The sequence below is a fragment of the Benincasa hispida genome, chromosome 4 (genome assembly GCF_027475165.1).
Source record: "Benincasa hispida cultivar pf3 chromosome 4, pf3_genome.v1.1, whole genome shotgun sequence".
Taxonomy (NCBI): Eukaryota; Viridiplantae; Streptophyta; class Magnoliopsida; order Cucurbitales; family Cucurbitaceae; genus Benincasa; species Benincasa hispida.
In genome coordinates this window covers 58957100-58975781 of record NC_143481.1, presented here as the reverse complement: position 1 = coordinate 58975781, position 18682 = coordinate 58957100, and the positions used below count along the sequence as shown (strand labels likewise).

General features: G+C 38.6%; 1 protein-coding gene across 1 annotated transcript; it reads right to left on the bottom strand.

Annotated features, from left to right (window-relative positions):
- Positions 1-551: 551 nt before the first annotated feature.
- On the bottom strand, positions 552-2150 carry LOC120076265 (uncharacterized). Its single transcript, XM_039030034.1, has 3 exons — positions 1867-2150; positions 1546-1738; positions 552-1409 (listed from the first exon to the last, which is right to left on the bottom strand). Exons 1-3 carry the CDS (start codon positions 2148-2150, stop codon positions 552-554), a joined length of 1335 nt encoding a protein of 444 aa, XP_038885962.1.
- Between the last annotated feature and the right edge of the window lie 16532 nt (positions 2151-18682).

Genomic DNA, 18682 nt, shown 5'->3' with positions numbered 1-18682 from the left:
TTTGCTTTTCTCGGGTGGTACAAAATTTCACAGTCATAATCCTTCACCAGCTTTAACCACCTTCTTCGCCTCATGTTTAACTCTTTCTGAGTGAAAAAATACTTCAAACTCTCGTGGTCGGTGAAGATCTATATCTTCTCTCCATATAAGTAATGCCTCTAGATCTTGAGAGCAAAAACAACTGCTCCTAACTCCAAGTCGTGCGTGGGATAATTCTGTTCATGCGTCTTTAGTTGACGTGAAGCATAAGCAACTACTCTGCTCTGCTGCATCAATACGCATCCCAACCCCTTCTTGGACACATCATTGTCAATGACAAAACCATCCATCCGGTACTGTAAGAACTGGGGCTGAAGCCAACCTTTGCTTGAGGTTCTGGAAACTGTTTTCACAAGCCTCATTCCAAAAAAATGCTACTCCCTTCCAGGTCAACTGAGTCAATGAGGCGGCTATGCGAGAGGTTCTTTACAAATCGTCTATAGTAGCCTGCTAACCCCAAGAAAATGTGCACCTCACTGACTGTGGTTGGACGAGCCCAACTCGTAACTACCTCAACCTTTACAAACAAAATAAGTGCACCACTTGTCCAACAACTCCTGCAATTGGAACTTTAGTTCCTTCAACTCTGCTGGGGCCATCGTGTATGGAGCCTTCGAAATAGAGGTTGTGCCTGGCTCTAACTCAATAGCAAAATCTACCTCCCGCTGTGGGGGCAGTCCGAGAAGATCTTCTGGAAAAACGTCTGGAAAATCCCTCACTACTGGCTCCAAAGTCAAGGTGACTTCAGTCTCTCTAGTGTCCACCACACTAGCCATAAAGCCCCAGGCTACTTGGTCGTATAGTCTACCGGTCTTCAATGCGGAAATCACTATGGGTAGAACTACGGTCCCAACCCCTCTAAACTTAAAACTGGCTCCTGTAGGAGGGTTAAAGATGACCTGCTTATGGGAGCAATCTATGCTGGCATGATTAGTAGCTAACCAATCTATGCCTAATAACACATCAAAATCGCGTATATCTAAAATTATTAAGGTTACATCTAATGCACGATTGGCTACCTCTACTTGACATGCTTTTATCTTTTCTATATCTAACATGAACTCTCCTGATGGAGTGGAAATGGACAATGTAAATGGAAAAGATTCTGAGTCTATCATGGCATGCCTCACAAATACAGCAGAAATAAAGGAATGCGAAGAGCCAGAGTCAAATAAAACTAAAGCATAGTGTCCCAAAATGGGAAGTGTACTTATCACCATGATGCCTGACTTCTCGGCCTCATGTCGTGTGGTAGAAAACACCCTACCCTGCTGTTGCTGACGACTCGGGCCTCCCTTAAATGAACTTACGGGCTGGTCCCTGTGTTCAGGCGCGTTCCTCCTCGAGCATCTATCTGACATATGTCCCTTCTGGCCACATCGAAAACAGATCACAGAGCCAGATAGACAACGTCTCCAATGTTGCTTACAACAAGTGGTACATATCGGTCTATCCATTCACTGTGTTCTGGCTCCTCTACTGATGCTCAGGAGTCCTATGTTCAACCTTCCTTTTCTGACCTATGGAGGTCCCAATCCCAAGCGACCTCCTGTATTCCTCTCCCACCTGGGAGTCGACATCAACCCTCATGGCAGCCCGTAGTGCCGCAACATACATCTTGAGATCCAAGGCATGCACTATTCCTCGCAGTCCGCCCCTTGGCCCTAGATGAATCTCTTTGTCCTTGCTGCCTCGGTGACTACTAGTTCAGGAGCAAAGCGAGACAGCTTATCGAATTCTTGCTCGTATTCGTCCACCGAAATAACTCCTTGCCTCAAGTTCAAGAATTCTACCTGTTTGTTGTATCAGGTGTTGGCCGAAAAGTACTTCTCATAAAAGCGCTCCTTTAACTGCTCCCAGGTTGCAAGTTCACCACCAGTATCAATCATATTTTCTGCTGAACGCCACCAGATTTCCACATTACCAATCAATATGAAGACTGTGCATTGAAGCTTCTGCTCTTCCGGATACCACATAAAACGGAATATTGTCTCAATAGATGACAACCACATCTTTGCTTTGGTGGGGTCCCCCAAGGATCCATCAAAGAGGTGAGGGTCATACTTCCAGAAATCCTTCAAATTCTTAGCATCAAGAGATAGGCCCTGCATGTCTCTATCCTACGGTCGGGTCTGTCGTAACTGCTCGGGTGGCACCGGTTCCTCCTGAGCTTGAGTCTGGGCAGTCTTTCCTGCCATCGTGCTACAAATAAGTTCCTGCAGCTTTCCCATTAGAGAGGATGCAATAGCTTCACTAATTCTAACTTCCATTTCCTTTTCATAATTTAAGGTCACAAGCGGATTTGGAACTGCTGAAAAAGTCTGCCTACTCTCAGCTCTCTCTGCTTGTATTTCTTCTTTAACTGTCTTTCTTGTTCTAGGTTTAGGTGGCATGTCCTGTCATAAATTCATACGTTAACTAGCTATTTCTGGGTCTTTCTCAGACATCATGCATTTGAAACACTACATCACTGTTCTCATATATGTATTGAAACTTCCATTAGTAGAACGTACCTGGCGATGACGAGGGATCCGTTACTGGACCACAGGGACTATCTAGACTTACGTAGTAAGTCAGTCTACAGAACCCAAAACATGGGCTCTGATACCAACTGTAACAACCCGACCCCTTAGGGCTTAAGTTAGGTCGTTACTAAATACATGCATGCGTGAAACTCAAAACGACACTCTGTTATGGAGAAATAAATGCTAATTACATATGGTAAGTTCAAAAGACTTTCATTAAATTCAAATACTAAAACAATAGTAGGGTACCCATAATTCATGAAGGATAACAAATAAGTCTGAAAAACAATTCTTAAAAGTGAGTTTTAAACATCAAAACTAAAAGTTAGAGAAACATGAAAAGAACTCTAAATTTCATGATGCGGAAGCGTAAAAACTAGTCCCAGTGGCTCGATCACGAATTCTGCTTGTCCATCGCCAATGCATCTCTACCCTGAGAAAGAATGAGTATAAAATAATCAGTAAGTAACCCCACTACTAGGGTCAGGCTGGGCATCTATGTTCTCTAGATACCCACCTCTAGTGAAACATATAAACTATTCTAGTCCTCATGAGACACATATACACATGAAATAAGAAGGAGACTGAGTCCTATTCTACTGTAGTTAAGTATGCCCACTACCTCTGATGAATCCCGAAGGAGACACAAATTTGTGAATCCTGAAGGAAATACAAACTGGTGAATACCGAAGAATTTTGTGAATCCCAAAGGAAACACAAACTGGTGAATACCGAAGAATTTTGTGAATCCCAAAGGAAACACAAACTGGTGAATCCCGAAGGAAATACAAACTAGTGAATCCCGAAGGTAACACAGGCTGGTGAATCCCAAAGGAAACACCAATTGGTGGATCCCAAAGGAAATACAAACTAGTGAATCCCGAAGGAAACACAAAATTTAATGGGCATCTAACTAATCAGTAAGGACATTTGCACAGTCTCAACATCATAATCATCACTATACGAATCTATGACATGCATATAAACCTCAACATCATCAGATCAAATACAACCATGAAAGCACATACCATCTCATACTAGCATTCAAGAGTCTATGTGCATAAATAAATAATTCAAATCTCGTACCAGAACATACTTTGATCGTATTATACAATCAATCTATCATGCTAACATTCTGCCTTAATACGCATCTAATGTCTTGTCCGTCGGCAGTTCCAGTAGTAAGATTACTTACCTCGAAGTCAAGTTCAGATATTAATCCAAGCTAATGCTCTCCAACAACATAAACCTTGAATTAAGTCCCCTAATACAGACATAACTAAATTTCAGTCTTTGGAATAAGGATCCAACATACAAATTTAATCAGACGGTCACCAAAACTTACCCAAACGAAACTCGCAAGATTTCGACTCCAAAATTTCCTTTTAGCAGATTTAAGAACTCATACAAAAATGCCAATCCAAACTTAACAATTCCTGACGAAAAATCAGTCTCCTTCTCAGTGAGCAACGTCTTCAAAATCCTCAGAATCTCCCTTCTGAAAATCCAAACATAATGAATTTTAAACAAAACTATTCCCAAACAAACCACACCCAAACTTCCAGGAAAACAACTAAAACTAAGAATCTTACCCAAAAGAGATGTGACAGCAAACACGACGATAAATTTTTACAAAATAACAATTTATTTTCGAAGTGACTCTTATAAGAATCATGCAAGTGGAAGTAATATGACCAGATCAAAAGAGGTGTGCTCAAGAATACTAGAGCCATTATGTGCTTAACTCATATTCCAAATCAAGGTCTAAATTTTGGACTTTGGATCATCATATGGAATATATTCAAAAATTTAGAGGTATAATTGAGACCAAATCACCTTAGCTAGATGTACCACAATTTAATGAGTAGCCGCCACTTCACTTTTTAGTCCTCATTTAACTGAAATTTTGATAGAGTGCAACAAGAATAAAATTGAAACATGTTGGGCCGCTGATCTTGATTTCAGGCCTAAAGGTTGAATAAAGAGGTCTGATACAGACTGAGTAAGAGATTTTGGTAAAATGAAAGGCTGACAATTAACCACGTCTGTGAACTGAATGATTTGCATGTGGAGAATAAGACTTCACTTCTCTGATGATCAGATGATATATTCATATGGGAAAATAATTTGGTAAAGAAATTTTCTCTCTAAAACCCTTCTCTCAATCTATGGTGATTTTCTTATTAACTAGATAATTTTTAATATGCAGGTAGTGAAAAAGAAAGAGAAGAAGGAGAAGAAGACAATGATGCACGTGGTTCAGCCAATGGAACCTACATCCATGGGAAGAGAAGCAATTTTATTAAAGATTGTTTACAAGAAGATAAAAGTTATCTCTTTTAGATTTTTCTCGTTGATACATTTAATTTTTGAAGTAAATCCATATATATAGCATGTAGATTTTTGTTGCATGTTTGTTAGAGACTGTTTATAAAGAGATAATCTAGCCGTTGAGATCATTTTTGCTTCACAATCTCCACCTTGATCTCAATCCTATAATCTTCTCCCTACCAAATCTGATCTTATTTAACCCTTTTCAAGCAGTTTGAAGCCAATCAACTCTAAACATTTGAGGAAGTTGAGTTTGATGATCGGCTTCGAGAGCTTGTCAGGTGCATTCTCAGATATAATGTACCTTTAGTACTTTTATTTCGTCTTAGTCTATTATGTCCCTTACAAAATGAAATTTAATGTCTATGTGTATTGTCTTGGAGTGATATTGTTGGCTTTTGGAAAGATGGATTGCACTTTGGTTATCATAATAGATTTTAACTACTGTGTGATATACAAAAGTCTGCCATTAAGCCCTTTAACCACAATGCCTCCTTTATTGCTTCTGCCAGTGCTATATATTCTACTTCCGTAGTGGATAGGGTTATGACTGACTGTAAATTTGCCTTCCAACTTAGCAAATTAGAACCATAGAGGAGTACGTAGCCTGATAAGGATCTTATTTCTGAAAGCCAATACTCTCTATGTAGTCATTAAACCTTCTATACCAGTATCTAGAGGAATGTTTAAGCCCATAGATAGACTTGTTTAGAAGATAATATAGACCATCTTTCCCCCTTTTCCTTAAAACCCTTAGGCTGCACTATGGAAATTGTCTCATTTAGATGTCCATATGAGGAGGTATCTTTACATCTAGTTGATCCAATTCTAGGTTGTATTGGGCAACCAAGGACAGTAAGAGTTCGATAGAGGTTTGTTTTAGAACTAGAGAGAAGATTTCAGAGTAATTAATGCCTTCTCCCTATGTGAACCCCTCAGCTTTCAGCCTTGCTTTATACCTAGGCTTTTCTTCAGTAGTTGTTCCATCCTTTAGTTTAAAGATCCATTTGGATGCTATTGTCTTGCATCCTTTAGGAAGAGGAACTAGGGTGGGGTGTTATTAACATTTAGTGATTGCATTTCCTCTCACATAGATTCAATCCAGCTCTTTGCATCAAAGCAGCTCACTGTCTATTGAAAGGTAGTTGGTTCTTGGTCATTTGGAGCCACTATAGCATTCAAAACTAGGTTCATATAGTTTGTTTTAGTATACCTAGCTGGAGGAACAATCATCCTGTTCTGTCTGTTCCTAACTAGTGAGTATTGACTTAAATCAGGTTGAGTTTCAACATGTTCAACTTGCTCACTTGTAGTTTCCTCTTCTTATTCTGAATCACTTGGAGGATTAACACTAGTGGATGTATCTTTTGGGGTCTCTACCTGAATTCTAGTGGTAGAACTCTTAGGAACTTCAACAGTAGCTTTCTCCCTTTGCATAAACATTTCTTTTTCTCTAAAAGTGATATCTTTGCTGACCATAAATCTCTTCTCAATTAGATTCCACAGCTTGAAACCCTTCATACAATCTGTAAACCCCCATAAACATACACTTTATAGCCCTAGACTTAAGCTTCCTTTGGTTTTGATGTATGTATCCAACACATCCAAATACTCTTTAAGTTTTCTAGGTTAGGAGGATGCTTGGACCATTTTTATTCAGGTGTTAGATCTTCTTTAGAATAACATAGGTAGCAGCTTCAGCCCCATATTTCTCACTAAATTTATTCAAAACTTGATCTGAAAATTTAAAAAAGAAAACCCAACTTTTTCTTGAGAAGTCATCAACAAATGAAAGTAAGTACCTTGAGCCACTTAGGCTTGTTGTTGGGGCTGGTCCCCAAAGGTCTGAGTGAATGTAATCAAGGATGACCTTTGTTAAATGCTGAGCCTTAGTAAAGTTGTGTCTGGTAGCTTTCCCCAATATATAATATTCACAAAAAGTGAATTGGTCTGTAATTCCCTTAAATAGAATATTTTGTTTTGAAAGAATTTCCAGCCTCTTAGCACTGATATGAGAAAACCTTTTGTGCCAAATGTCGACTTCTATCAATTCATTAGTAGACACTGAAAGAACTTGTTTGAGGAGATTCTTGAGTGAAAGCGGATCATCCAAATTCCATTAATTATTGAAAACATAAATTACAGTAAACATAAAAGAGATATGCATCAAAATAAATTACAACATGCTTTTTACAAGAAAAAAGGTTTCAAGATACATTACCTTTGAAGACCTTTTCTTTCACGTAACCTCCCTCGAACAGTCATGAACCTCAAACAGAAACAGGAACTTCTTGATGTCCAGATATATTTCTGTATCCATTGGATATAACCAATCAACAATATGATGACCCTTCAAAAATCGCTCGTAAGTACAGTTGGGCCAAATTATCGTTTTTCTCCCATAGTTACATCTAACTCCTTAACTACCACTGATTCCTTTAATGAACAATAGATCATAGTCCTACTATGACTAAACCTTCTTAGGCCAAGAGAAGGTGTGACGCTACATTGTTCAAGCCCCGAAATTAGCTCTTAAGGGAGCAATTTATCTATTTACCTTTGCATCGAAGGAGGGATAAGATTTGGTAGAGGAAGTAGATTGAGGATTTTCTCAAGAAAACAAGACACACAGAACTCTTCTGTAACTCAATCGTTCAGCAATTACAATGTTCGTCGTAGAAGAAGAAGAGAAAACCCCTTTTCTTTTATTCCTTTTGCCATAAAAAATAACCACCCACTAAAGTGTATGGAGAGAAAAGATGGAGAAGTTATTATTAAAATAATAATAAAATAATATAAATAAATATGATAACTAAATTATCATATTATATTTATATTAAATTATATGTTATATCAAATATAATATATAATTTAATATAAATATAATATGAGAAATTACATCTGAAGGAAATCGGGAACGAGATTTCCATGAGCAGTGGAAGAACGATAATTCCAAATTACAATCATGAATGAATATATTTACAGTCGACTTCAAACAATCGGTTATACAATTCATACAGAGAAATTACAGCATGAATAAATTCAAATGAATAAAGAGAAAACTCTACGCACAATGGATGAGCGTCTCCACGGTCTATTGCGCACGAACGCTCGAACAACCAGCAACCACAAACGGTCGATCTACACGACCACAACACCACACGAACACAGCAAGAACATAGCACGAACACTTTGCGCTCGTTCTCAATGATCTTCTCGGTCACGAACTCCTCTGCAAAACGAACGGCCTCCACAGAACCACGAACGGCCTCGAGAAAACCTCGATGGTGTCGAGTTGAGCATGACACATCCAACAAGGCTACCTTGGTATTCTCTGTGTGAGAATCCGGAGGGTGGGCTCTGTTCGGACTTGGTATGAAAGACGAATGGAGGAAACACCAATCACGTACACGATTGGACAAGTGAAAGATGACGGAGACCTATAGTATAGGTCGATGCCCAATCATTTAGATAAAGCTAAGCGATTGTCTAGCAAAAGCTATCCGATTGTTTAGCTCATCGTTTAGCTCGATCTGTCGCCTATAGACTCTACACGATCGTTTACCTTGGGCCAGTGATCGTCTAGCAAAACTATGCTATCGTTTAGTAAATATTGCATGATCGTTTAGCTCGACATTGCACGATCATTTAGCAAGCCCAACCGTCGTTTAGTAAACTCGAATTTACTTGAAGACTTCGTGAGTTTCTTTCGCGTGGAGAGAAAACTCAAAACTTTTTCAATCTTTTTGTAAAACTTCTTTCAAAATAGGAAAACTATTCTCCTTTTACACTCACGGTTAATATGATTCAATAACCACCTACTACTTTGGTTATTTAAAAGAAAAAGAATTAATTATCCAATAATTAATGTTATTATAAACATAAATGATAACCAACTTATCATACTATATTTATAACCTACAGTTTTAATATTTCATCTCATAAAACATATAAATCATAATTCTTTTTCTATTCCATGGTACTTAATGTAAATCTCATTTACATCAATTTTCTACTAGATGTATCTTATACATCATACTGATTATATCATATATAATCAAAATACCTCTTGTCAATTTGAACATTTAAAATCAACACCAAGAACTGATCCTCAATTGAATCCATTGAGCTACTAAAGGGACCTCATGGACCTGTAGCTCGAAGATCCAACAGTACGTGAATACCTGACTAAACTCTTTAGTCATGGGATCCACCATCCGTTAACTGCTAGGCACTCCATTAAAGACCGACAGCTGAACTCTCCTTACCAAAGATATATTATGTATCCATCTTCACCAATTAGCAGTGCAACAACCCTTCATAGATCGTTTGTAAGTACAATTGGGCCAATAGCCGTTATGCTCATGTAGTTACATCTGTCTCCTTAAGTACCACTGATCTCTCTAATGAAAATAAGTCATAGTCTTACTATGACTGAGTCTTCTCTTCCAAAGAGAAGTTGTGGCCACTATGTTTAAGCTTCAGAATCAGCTCTTAAGGGAGTAATCTCTCTACTTATCCCTTTTTCAGGAAAGGAGTGAATTCCATATTGTGGATTGAGTTCCCAGCTCCCATATCAGATAAGTCCCCAAAAAGATAGACACGTTGAGTTTGCAAACTTGCCACTCTCACTCATACTAATTAAAGAACCGCCCTCAAAGGCAGAAGTTCCCAAAACACTCAGGATTGAGGTCGTGGCACCTATGGTCATTTAGGTGAGATGCAAGTATCTAGCATTAACGGCGTTATATACAGAGTCTAGCCATCTCATGGTCCAGGTCTTATACAAACTCTTTGTATAGGACAACCCCACTCACACATTTCCACATGAATGATCAGGATCTACCATCTGTAGTAGTTTACAACACTTGTAAATCTCTACAAAACAGGCCGTATCCGTAGTGTCACTAGGATCAGGTATCCCACCTTAATCCTTATACTACAGACCTATTTAGGTTATCACTTAAGGCATGATTCACTTGTATATCACATTTACATGCTTAAGATCACATACGATACCAAAAAGCTTTGTTTATTGGATATGAGTAAATGCCATATTAAATAACACTTATTTTATTCATTGAACAATGTGTATCTTTACAAAACAATGAGACTCTGGGAGAATTAGGACACCAATCCCAACAATCTTCCATTTGTCCTAATGAATCGGGAGACTAATGTACAATAAAATATAAAAATATACAATATACAATAAACTAGGGCATACCTAGTATCATCTTCTACTTGCCCTAGACAAGATGCTGCATGTCTGCATACCCAAACTCTCTAGGTGACCCTCAAACACTTTGGCCTTTAGGGCCTTTGTAAAGGGATCATCAACATTGTATCCAGTAAGGATCAAATCCATATCTCCATACACAAGTATGTAGTCCCTTGTTCTCCGAAGATACTTGAAGATCGTCTTGACCTTCATCCAATGGTCAAATCCTAGGTTGGACTGATACTTACTGCATAGCAAATGCCGAGTCTAGTACACAACACTGCATACATCAAGCTTCCTATAGCAGAAGCATAGGGAATTCGTCTCATTTCCTCGACTTCTTGAGGTGTCTTAGGACATTGATCCTTAGACAGAATGATTCCATGCATGAAGGGTAACAAACCACTCTTGGAATCCTGCATTCTGTACCTGATCAATATTTGATCAAGTATGATGCCTAAGACAAGGCTAATCATTTGTTCTTACGATCCCGAATAATCTGGATCCCGAGAACATACAATGCCTCACCCATATCTTTCATTTAGAATTGGGCAGCTAGCCAACTCTTAATGTCAGTTAGATATCCTACATCATTCCCAATGAGTAGGATATCATCAACATACAGTACCAGGAAAGCTACTGAGTTGTTGATGATCTTCTTGTAAACAGAAGCTCATCAATATTCTGGTCAAAGCTAAACGACTTGACAACAGTGTCAAATCTGATGTTCCAAGATCGAGATGCTTGTTTCAGCCCATAAATGGACTTATTAAGCTTGCAAACTCTTGATCTGGAACTATGAACCCCTCTGGTTGAGTTATATAGATGGTCTTGTTAAGATTACCATTAAGAAAGGCAGTCTTGACGTCCATTTTCCATATTTCATAATCATAAATTGTGGCTATGGACAGGAGAATCCTAATAGACTTTAGCATGACAACAAGTGAGAATGTTTCCTCATAGTTAACTCCCTCAACCTGGGTATAACCCTTTGCTACGAGCCTAGAATTAAAGGTTTGCACCTTTCCATCGACACCTCTCTTTTGCTTATAGATCCACTTACACCCAATAGGTCTTCCCCCATCTAGTGGATCAATAAGCTCCTAGATGTTATTGAAGTACATAGACTCCATTTCCTGATTCATGGCTTTAACTCATTCATCTTTATTAACAACCTCTATTGCTTTCTTAAAAGACAACGGATCCTTGACCCCATCATTCGTAATGACGTTTTGGGCTTCAATCAAATCCATGTAGCGATCTGGTGGATTCATAACCCTCCCACTACATCGAGGTAGTCTCAACTCTTGAGCTGGTTGACTAGACGTTCCAACCTCAACAACTCTTGTTGAACCTTCAATAGTGTCAGTCTCACTAGAGATCTCACGTAAAACAAGCTTACTTCGTGGCTTATGATCCTTCATGTGGTCTTCTTCTAAGAAGATGGCATTAGTGGAAACAAACACTTTATTCTCACTCGGATCATAGAAGTATCCTTCTCTCGTTTCCTTGCGGTAGCCTACAAAGAGGAAAACCTTCGAACACGGTTCCAACTTCTTTGGGTTAGTTGCTAGCACATGTGCCGGACAGCCCCAAATCCTGAAGTGGCGTAAACTAACTTTACGACCTCTCCATAACTTAAAAGGTGTTTCAAAAACACTTTTTGAGGGAATGTTGTTCAGGATATAACAAGCATTCTACACTGCATAACCCCAAAACAAGTCTGGAAGATGAGCATAACTCATCATAGACCGAACCATGTCCAACAAGGTCCCATTTCTCTTTTCTGATACACCATTTTGCTGAGGTGTACCAGGGGCCGAGAGTTAGGATGCAATCCCATGTTCTATCATATAGTTCTGGAATTGGAGGTCCATATACTCTCCATCACGATTAGATCGTGGTGTTTTTATCTTCTTAACTAAAAAGTTTTCAACTTCAGTCTTATACTCCTTGAACTTGTCAAGGGCTTCAGACTTACATTGCATAAGGAAGAGATACCGAATCCTTGAATAATCATCTATAAAAGAGATGAAATATTTATACCCACCTCAAGCTAACATTCATCGGATCACAGAGGTCTGAATGTATAAGTTTCAAGGCTTCCTTGGCTCTATAACCTTTTCTAGTAAAATGTCATTTGGCCATCTTGTCTTCGAGGCATGATTCACATACCGACAAAGAGTTTTCTTTTAAACTCTTTAGAAGTCCACTTTTCACCAACTTCTCGATCCTATTGAGGTTAATGTGACCTAACCTAAGATTCCAAAGATGGGCGTTTTTCTCTGGAGAAACGTTTGGTCTTTTAGCTGTTGTTGTCGTACTGAACATTTCAGTATTAAACCAGGCTTTTATGACTAACGAACTTAGTACATATAAGTTATTTTCCATTGAACCATAACCAATCTACATTCCATTCTTGAAAATAAACACTTTATTTCAGAAAAAGAGACGGTATAGCCTTGTTCAATTAGACAAGAAACCGAGATTAAGTTCCTGTTAATATGAGGAACTACAAAAACATTATCTAGTAACAGATAACGTTTCTTGTCAACAAATAACTTTAGCCTGTCTACAGCAACAGCGGAAACGACCTCACCAGTACCGACTCGAAGAGTCCTCTCTCTCTATGGCAACGTTTGCCAGGAACTGAATCCTTAGTAAGAGGAACTGACATGATTGGTAGCACCTGAGTCAAGGATCAAGGCAGAATCATCATTCTCTACCAGACATGTCTCCAAGACCAATAAATCATATTTATTGTCTTGTCTCCTCTTTGGAGAGTAGTGGGATGGAGGTCGTTTGCCACGAAATTCATTTCATACGATTCTTTCCATTGTAAGTAATCGGCCATTTTTAAAAGCTTTAAACGAAAATACTAACTAGTAGCTAAAAAGAAAAACACATTGACCTACGTTAGGTTTTAAGCAAATACTCGTTGTAAAATAAAACAACATCCAATAAGGTTTTAGCAAAACTAACATGAACCCCGTGTGACATCTAGTTTCGCAATGACGCTTCAAAGGTTTAGGAAAAAAGTTTCCAAAGGGAGGTCAGTTATCTCTTCTTTGAATTAAGAAGTTCTCAACCAATCATTAATACCAGAACAACTCTTGTTCCTATAACGACAAGCCATAATTGATTTGGCCAAGAGATAATTAACTTACTTAACAATCTCCCATAAGTGTGACCCACAATTTTAAGCCCTAGAGGTCCGTCCCAAAAGGCCAATCCGAAGGGAAAAAATCCGATTGGGGCAAAACCTAAAGCGACCCTATCCATTTTTGGAGTTGACCTTGATATTGACCAACTGTACAAAACCCATTCGAAGGGGGACGCTCCGAAGGCGACACGAGGGTGTACAAAATGATTTCACAGTGTGAACCGATGACAGAGACCATAGGACGTGTTGACACACACCCTTCACCCACTTACTATAAACACTCTCTCCATCCATCTTGATATTAACTCATGCAAACACCATCCGAAGGGGGATGCATCCTAGGCATCTCAAGGCCATGCTTGAATCTCACAGTGTAAAAATACAGGGAGAAACGTGAGTGGAATCATAGCCATATCTGATACGCCTCTTCCTCCCACTGAGTATTCTATAACCTAGGGTTTAGCTTACTTAGAAAAAACACGGCTAAGGATTTTAACTAAGTGACTTTTAGGTTTTCTCAAGAGTAACATTTACTTTGGATAGTTAAAAAACTTTTGATCATCGTCCATTAAACTCTTTAATGGAGTTTTTGACCAAATCGTTGCATGCTTGTTCAAAATCTATCTAATTCACCTTTCCAGGTAGGTTCCCAGGTAGGGGTGTTATGTTTTCGTCAACTTAAGAACCCCAGCCTAGCCAGAACCCGCCTTAGACAAAAGGTCCCTTATAGATAGGTTTACAACAAATCTAATCTTTTATTTCAACCAATTTAATCTTATTAAACTGATTTTAAAAGATTAATCTAGGTTACTAAACTCTTTAGAACCATTTGAACTTAGGTCTATCTCAATCCTATTTTAAAACCCTTTTAAAAAACTTGAGTTCACCCTAAGTCAGCATGCAACTCTGAATTATTGATTTAGGTCTGATAACACTTATAAATGGAAACAATCGCAATGCAAGACTAACACATGCAAGGCATTCATATCGATTATAAACAACCTAAGTGTCATGCTCAACGCATTGTCCATTCATTGCTACTTCTTTTATATAACACTTATACAAAACAGCAATGAAACAAGCAAAACATGCTTCCATTCACCCTTAGACTATAACATTTATAAGAAAAGGATGATGCATGATAATGCTCAATGCATGCAAAATATAACTCTTATAGTTCATGATGCATGCACATGCTTTTAAATAATTTCTTCATGCTCGATTATAACATTTATAATACATAATGCATGAATAATTGCATAACCTAAGGTGGGTTTTAACTATATGACAAACATTTTGGCATATAAGTATCATACATCACATGTATAAGCAATCAAAGTTGATGAACCGGGTGATATTGTCTTAAAATCATAAAAAGAAAGCTAACTATTACAAAGACAAGAAGTCTCCGGTTCAAACAGGCAAACTGAATCTTGAACCACTCGACAAAGCATCGCTTCTCCAACCATCCATCATGTACTTAGCACCTCGCGATTGCCTACACGATAAAACAAACACTTTGTTCTATCGCTTGCCAGCACTCCCAAAGTTAAACGATCGTTTAGCATTTACTATACGATCGTCTAGAAAAATCAAAATGATCGTTTAGCTATTACTACATGATTGTGTACCTTTACTAAGCGATGAAGCCTGAAGTACACGATCGCTTAACGTGCTCTGCACAGTGCCCGCCTTCTGCGATCGTCTAAGCAACTACGATGCCACGAAGCTCCATCGCCTAAGCGATCGCTTAGCTAGCGCCTCTGTAACGCATACATGCGATCGCATAGGTAGTAAGAAGCGATGAAGCTTGCAAACTATACGATCGTCTAGCGTGCGCCTTCGACTAAACGACGAGCATCGCATGGTCCCACTATGATCGTCTACCTCTAGCACCTACACGATCGCTCAACCAATGCTACGTGATATGGCAAACGATTTACCCCATCGCTCAGCATTAGCTAAATGATCGATTAGAAAATACCTGTCTCTGATACCAATTGAAGGAAATCGAAAGTAAGATTTCCATGAGCAGCGGAAGAACGATAATTCCAAATTACAATCATGAATGAACATATATTTACAGTCAACTTCAAACAATCGGTTATACAATTCATATAGAGAAATTAAAGCATGAAGAAACTGAAATGCATAAAGAGAAAACTCTACGCACAATGGCAGAAGCGTCTCCATGCTTCGTTGCGCATGAACGCTCGAACAACCAGAAACCACGAACGCTCGATCTACACTACTGCAACACCGCACGAACACTTCGCGCTCATCCTCAACGATCTCCTCGGTCATGAACTCCTCTGCAACATGAACGGCCTCCATAGCACTACGAACGGCCTCCAGAAAACCTCGACGGTGTCGAGTTAAGTATGACACCACCAACAATGCTACCTTGGTATTCTCGGTGTGAGAATCTAGAGGGTGGGTTCTGTTCGAACATGGTATGAGGCAAACGAATGAAGGAAAACCGGCGCGTACACGACGGAGCAAGTGGGAGATGGCGGAGACCTATCGTATAGTCGATGCCCAATTTTTTAGATAAAGCTAAGTGATCGTCTAGCAAAAGCTACGCGATCGTTTAGCTCATCGTTTAGCTCGGTTTGTCGTCTACAGACTCTACACGATCGTTTACCTTGGGCCAGCGATCGTCTAGCATAACTAAGTGATCGTTTAGTAAATACTGCATGATCGTTTGGCTCGTAATTGCACGATCGTTTAGCTTGCCCAGTCGTCGTTTAGTAAAATTGAATTTACTTGACGACTTCGTGAGTTTCTTTTGCACAGAGAGAAAACTCAAAACTTTTTCAATCTCTTTATAAAACTTCTTTCAAAATAGGAAAACTATTTCCCTTCTAAATTCACAGTTACAATGATTCAATAACCACCTACTACTTTGATTATTTAAAAGAAAAAGAATTAATTATCCAATAATAATATTATTATAAACATAAATGATAACCAACTTATCATACTATATTCATAACCTAAAGTTTTAACATTTCACCTCATGAAACATATAAACCATAGTTCCTTTTCTATTCTATGGTACTTAATGTAAATCTCATTTACATCAATCCTCCACTAGATGTATCTTATACATCATACTCATTATATCATATAAAATCAAAATACCTCTTGTCAATTTGAACATTTCAAATCAACATCAAGAACTGATCCTCAACTGAATCCATTAAGCTACCAAGGGGACCTCATGGACCTATAAGTCAAAGCTCCAGCGGTACGTGAATAACTTAATAAACTCTTTAGTCACGGGATCCACCATCCGTTAACTACCAGGCACTCCACTAAAGACCGACAACTGAATTCTCCTTATTGCAGATATATTATGTGTAGATCATAACCAATCAGCAATGTGACAACCCTTCACAGATCGCTTGTAAGTATAGGTGGGTCAATAACTGTTATGCTTCTGTAGTTACATCGTCTCCTTAAGTACCACTGATTCCTCTAATGAACATAAGTCATAGTCCTACTATGACTGAGTCTTCTCTTCCAAAGAGAAGTTATGGCCACTATGTTTAAGCTTCGGAATCAGCCCTTAAGGGAGCAATCTCTCTACTTATTCCTTCTTCGGGAAAGAAGTGAATTCCATATTGTGGATTGAGTTTCTAGCTCCCATATCAGACAAGTCCCCAAAAAGGTAGGCATGTTGAGTTGGCAATCTGGCCACTCTCACCCATACTAATCAAAAGACTGCCCTCAAAGGTAGGAGTTCCCAAAACACTTAGGATTGAGGTCGTGTCACCTATGGTCGTTTACAGATGAGATGCAAGTATCTAGCATTAACAGTGTTAGATACAAAGTCTAGTCATCTCGTGGTCTAGGTCTTATACAAACTCTTTGTATAGGATACCCCCGCTCACACGTCTCCACATGAATGGTCAGGATCTACCATCTGTAGTAGTTTATAACACTTATAAATCTCTACAACGTGGGCCGTATCCGTAGTATCACCAGGATCAGGTATCCCATCTTAATCCTTATACTACAGACCTATTTAGGTTATCACTTAAGGCATGATCCACTTGTATATCACATATATGTGTTTAAGTTCACATAAGATAACCAAGGAGCTTTGTTTATTGGATATGAGTAAATGCCATATTAAATGACACTTATTTTATTCATTGAACAATGTGTATCTTTACAAAACAACGAGACTCCGAGAGAATTAAGACAAAAATCCCAACAACATCCAACTCCTTAAGTACCATTAACCCCTCTAATGAACAATAAGTCATAGTCCAACTATGACCAAATCTCTCTCGAACTAAGAGAAGGTGTGAGCACATTGTTTAAGCCCCGGAATCAGCCCTTAAGAGAGTAATTTATCTACATATCCCGACATTAGGGAATAAGTGAATTCTATCTTGTGTAGCTGTTTTCCTAGCTCCCTAATCAGACGAATCCCTAAAATGGTAGGCTTGTTAAGTCGGTGATTTGGCCACTCTCACCCATATAAGTCAAAAGACCGCACTCACAAGCAAGAGTTCACAATTCACTTAGGATTTAGATCATGTTATCTATGGTCATCCTGGTGAAATGTAAGTCTCCGTTATAAACAGTGTTATATAATGAGACTAAATATTTTGTTCGATCTTATACCAACTCCTTTGTATAGAATATCCCTGTTCGTATGTCTAATACATGAATGATGAAGATCAGATCATTTGTAGCACTTTACAACAATTATAACACCTACAAAGCGGGCCATACTCGTAGTATCACCAGGATAAGGTACCAAGCCTTATCCATCTACTACAGATCATTTAGGTTATCATTTAAACATGATCCACCATATGTTTGTACATATCTATTTAAGTTACAATGATAGCTTTGGATGTTAGTTTATTGGTTCATGGTTAATGCAACTAAAATATCATATTTTATCGACAAAGTGAATAAAATATCATATATTTATTTTAGGGCATCAACCCCAACAGTCACTGCATATAAGATTTACAAACTATAGGACCCTACAAGATTTAGGACATCAACCCCAACAGTCACTGTGTAAGCCCCTGTCATCATTTCAACTCCTCTGACCACAAATAGGTCACTTACCTTATCCCCAACAAGGACCACCTTGGAATCTTTGAGAACCTCAAGAGTTCCACCATTTCCTCTATATTCACACCCAACTACATCTAGCATTCCCAGGGAAATTAGATTCCTCATAAGAAGTGGTACATGTCTGATATTTCTAAGGAGTTTCACATTCCCATCTTTGAGTTTTGTGACATTTAACCAATCCCATCAATTTTACAACCTTGGTTGTTTCCTATGTAAACTATTTCTCCATCAATTTTCTTATAGTTGTTGAATCAAGGTTTCATAGGGGTCATATGGTAGGTGCATTCGAAGTCCAAG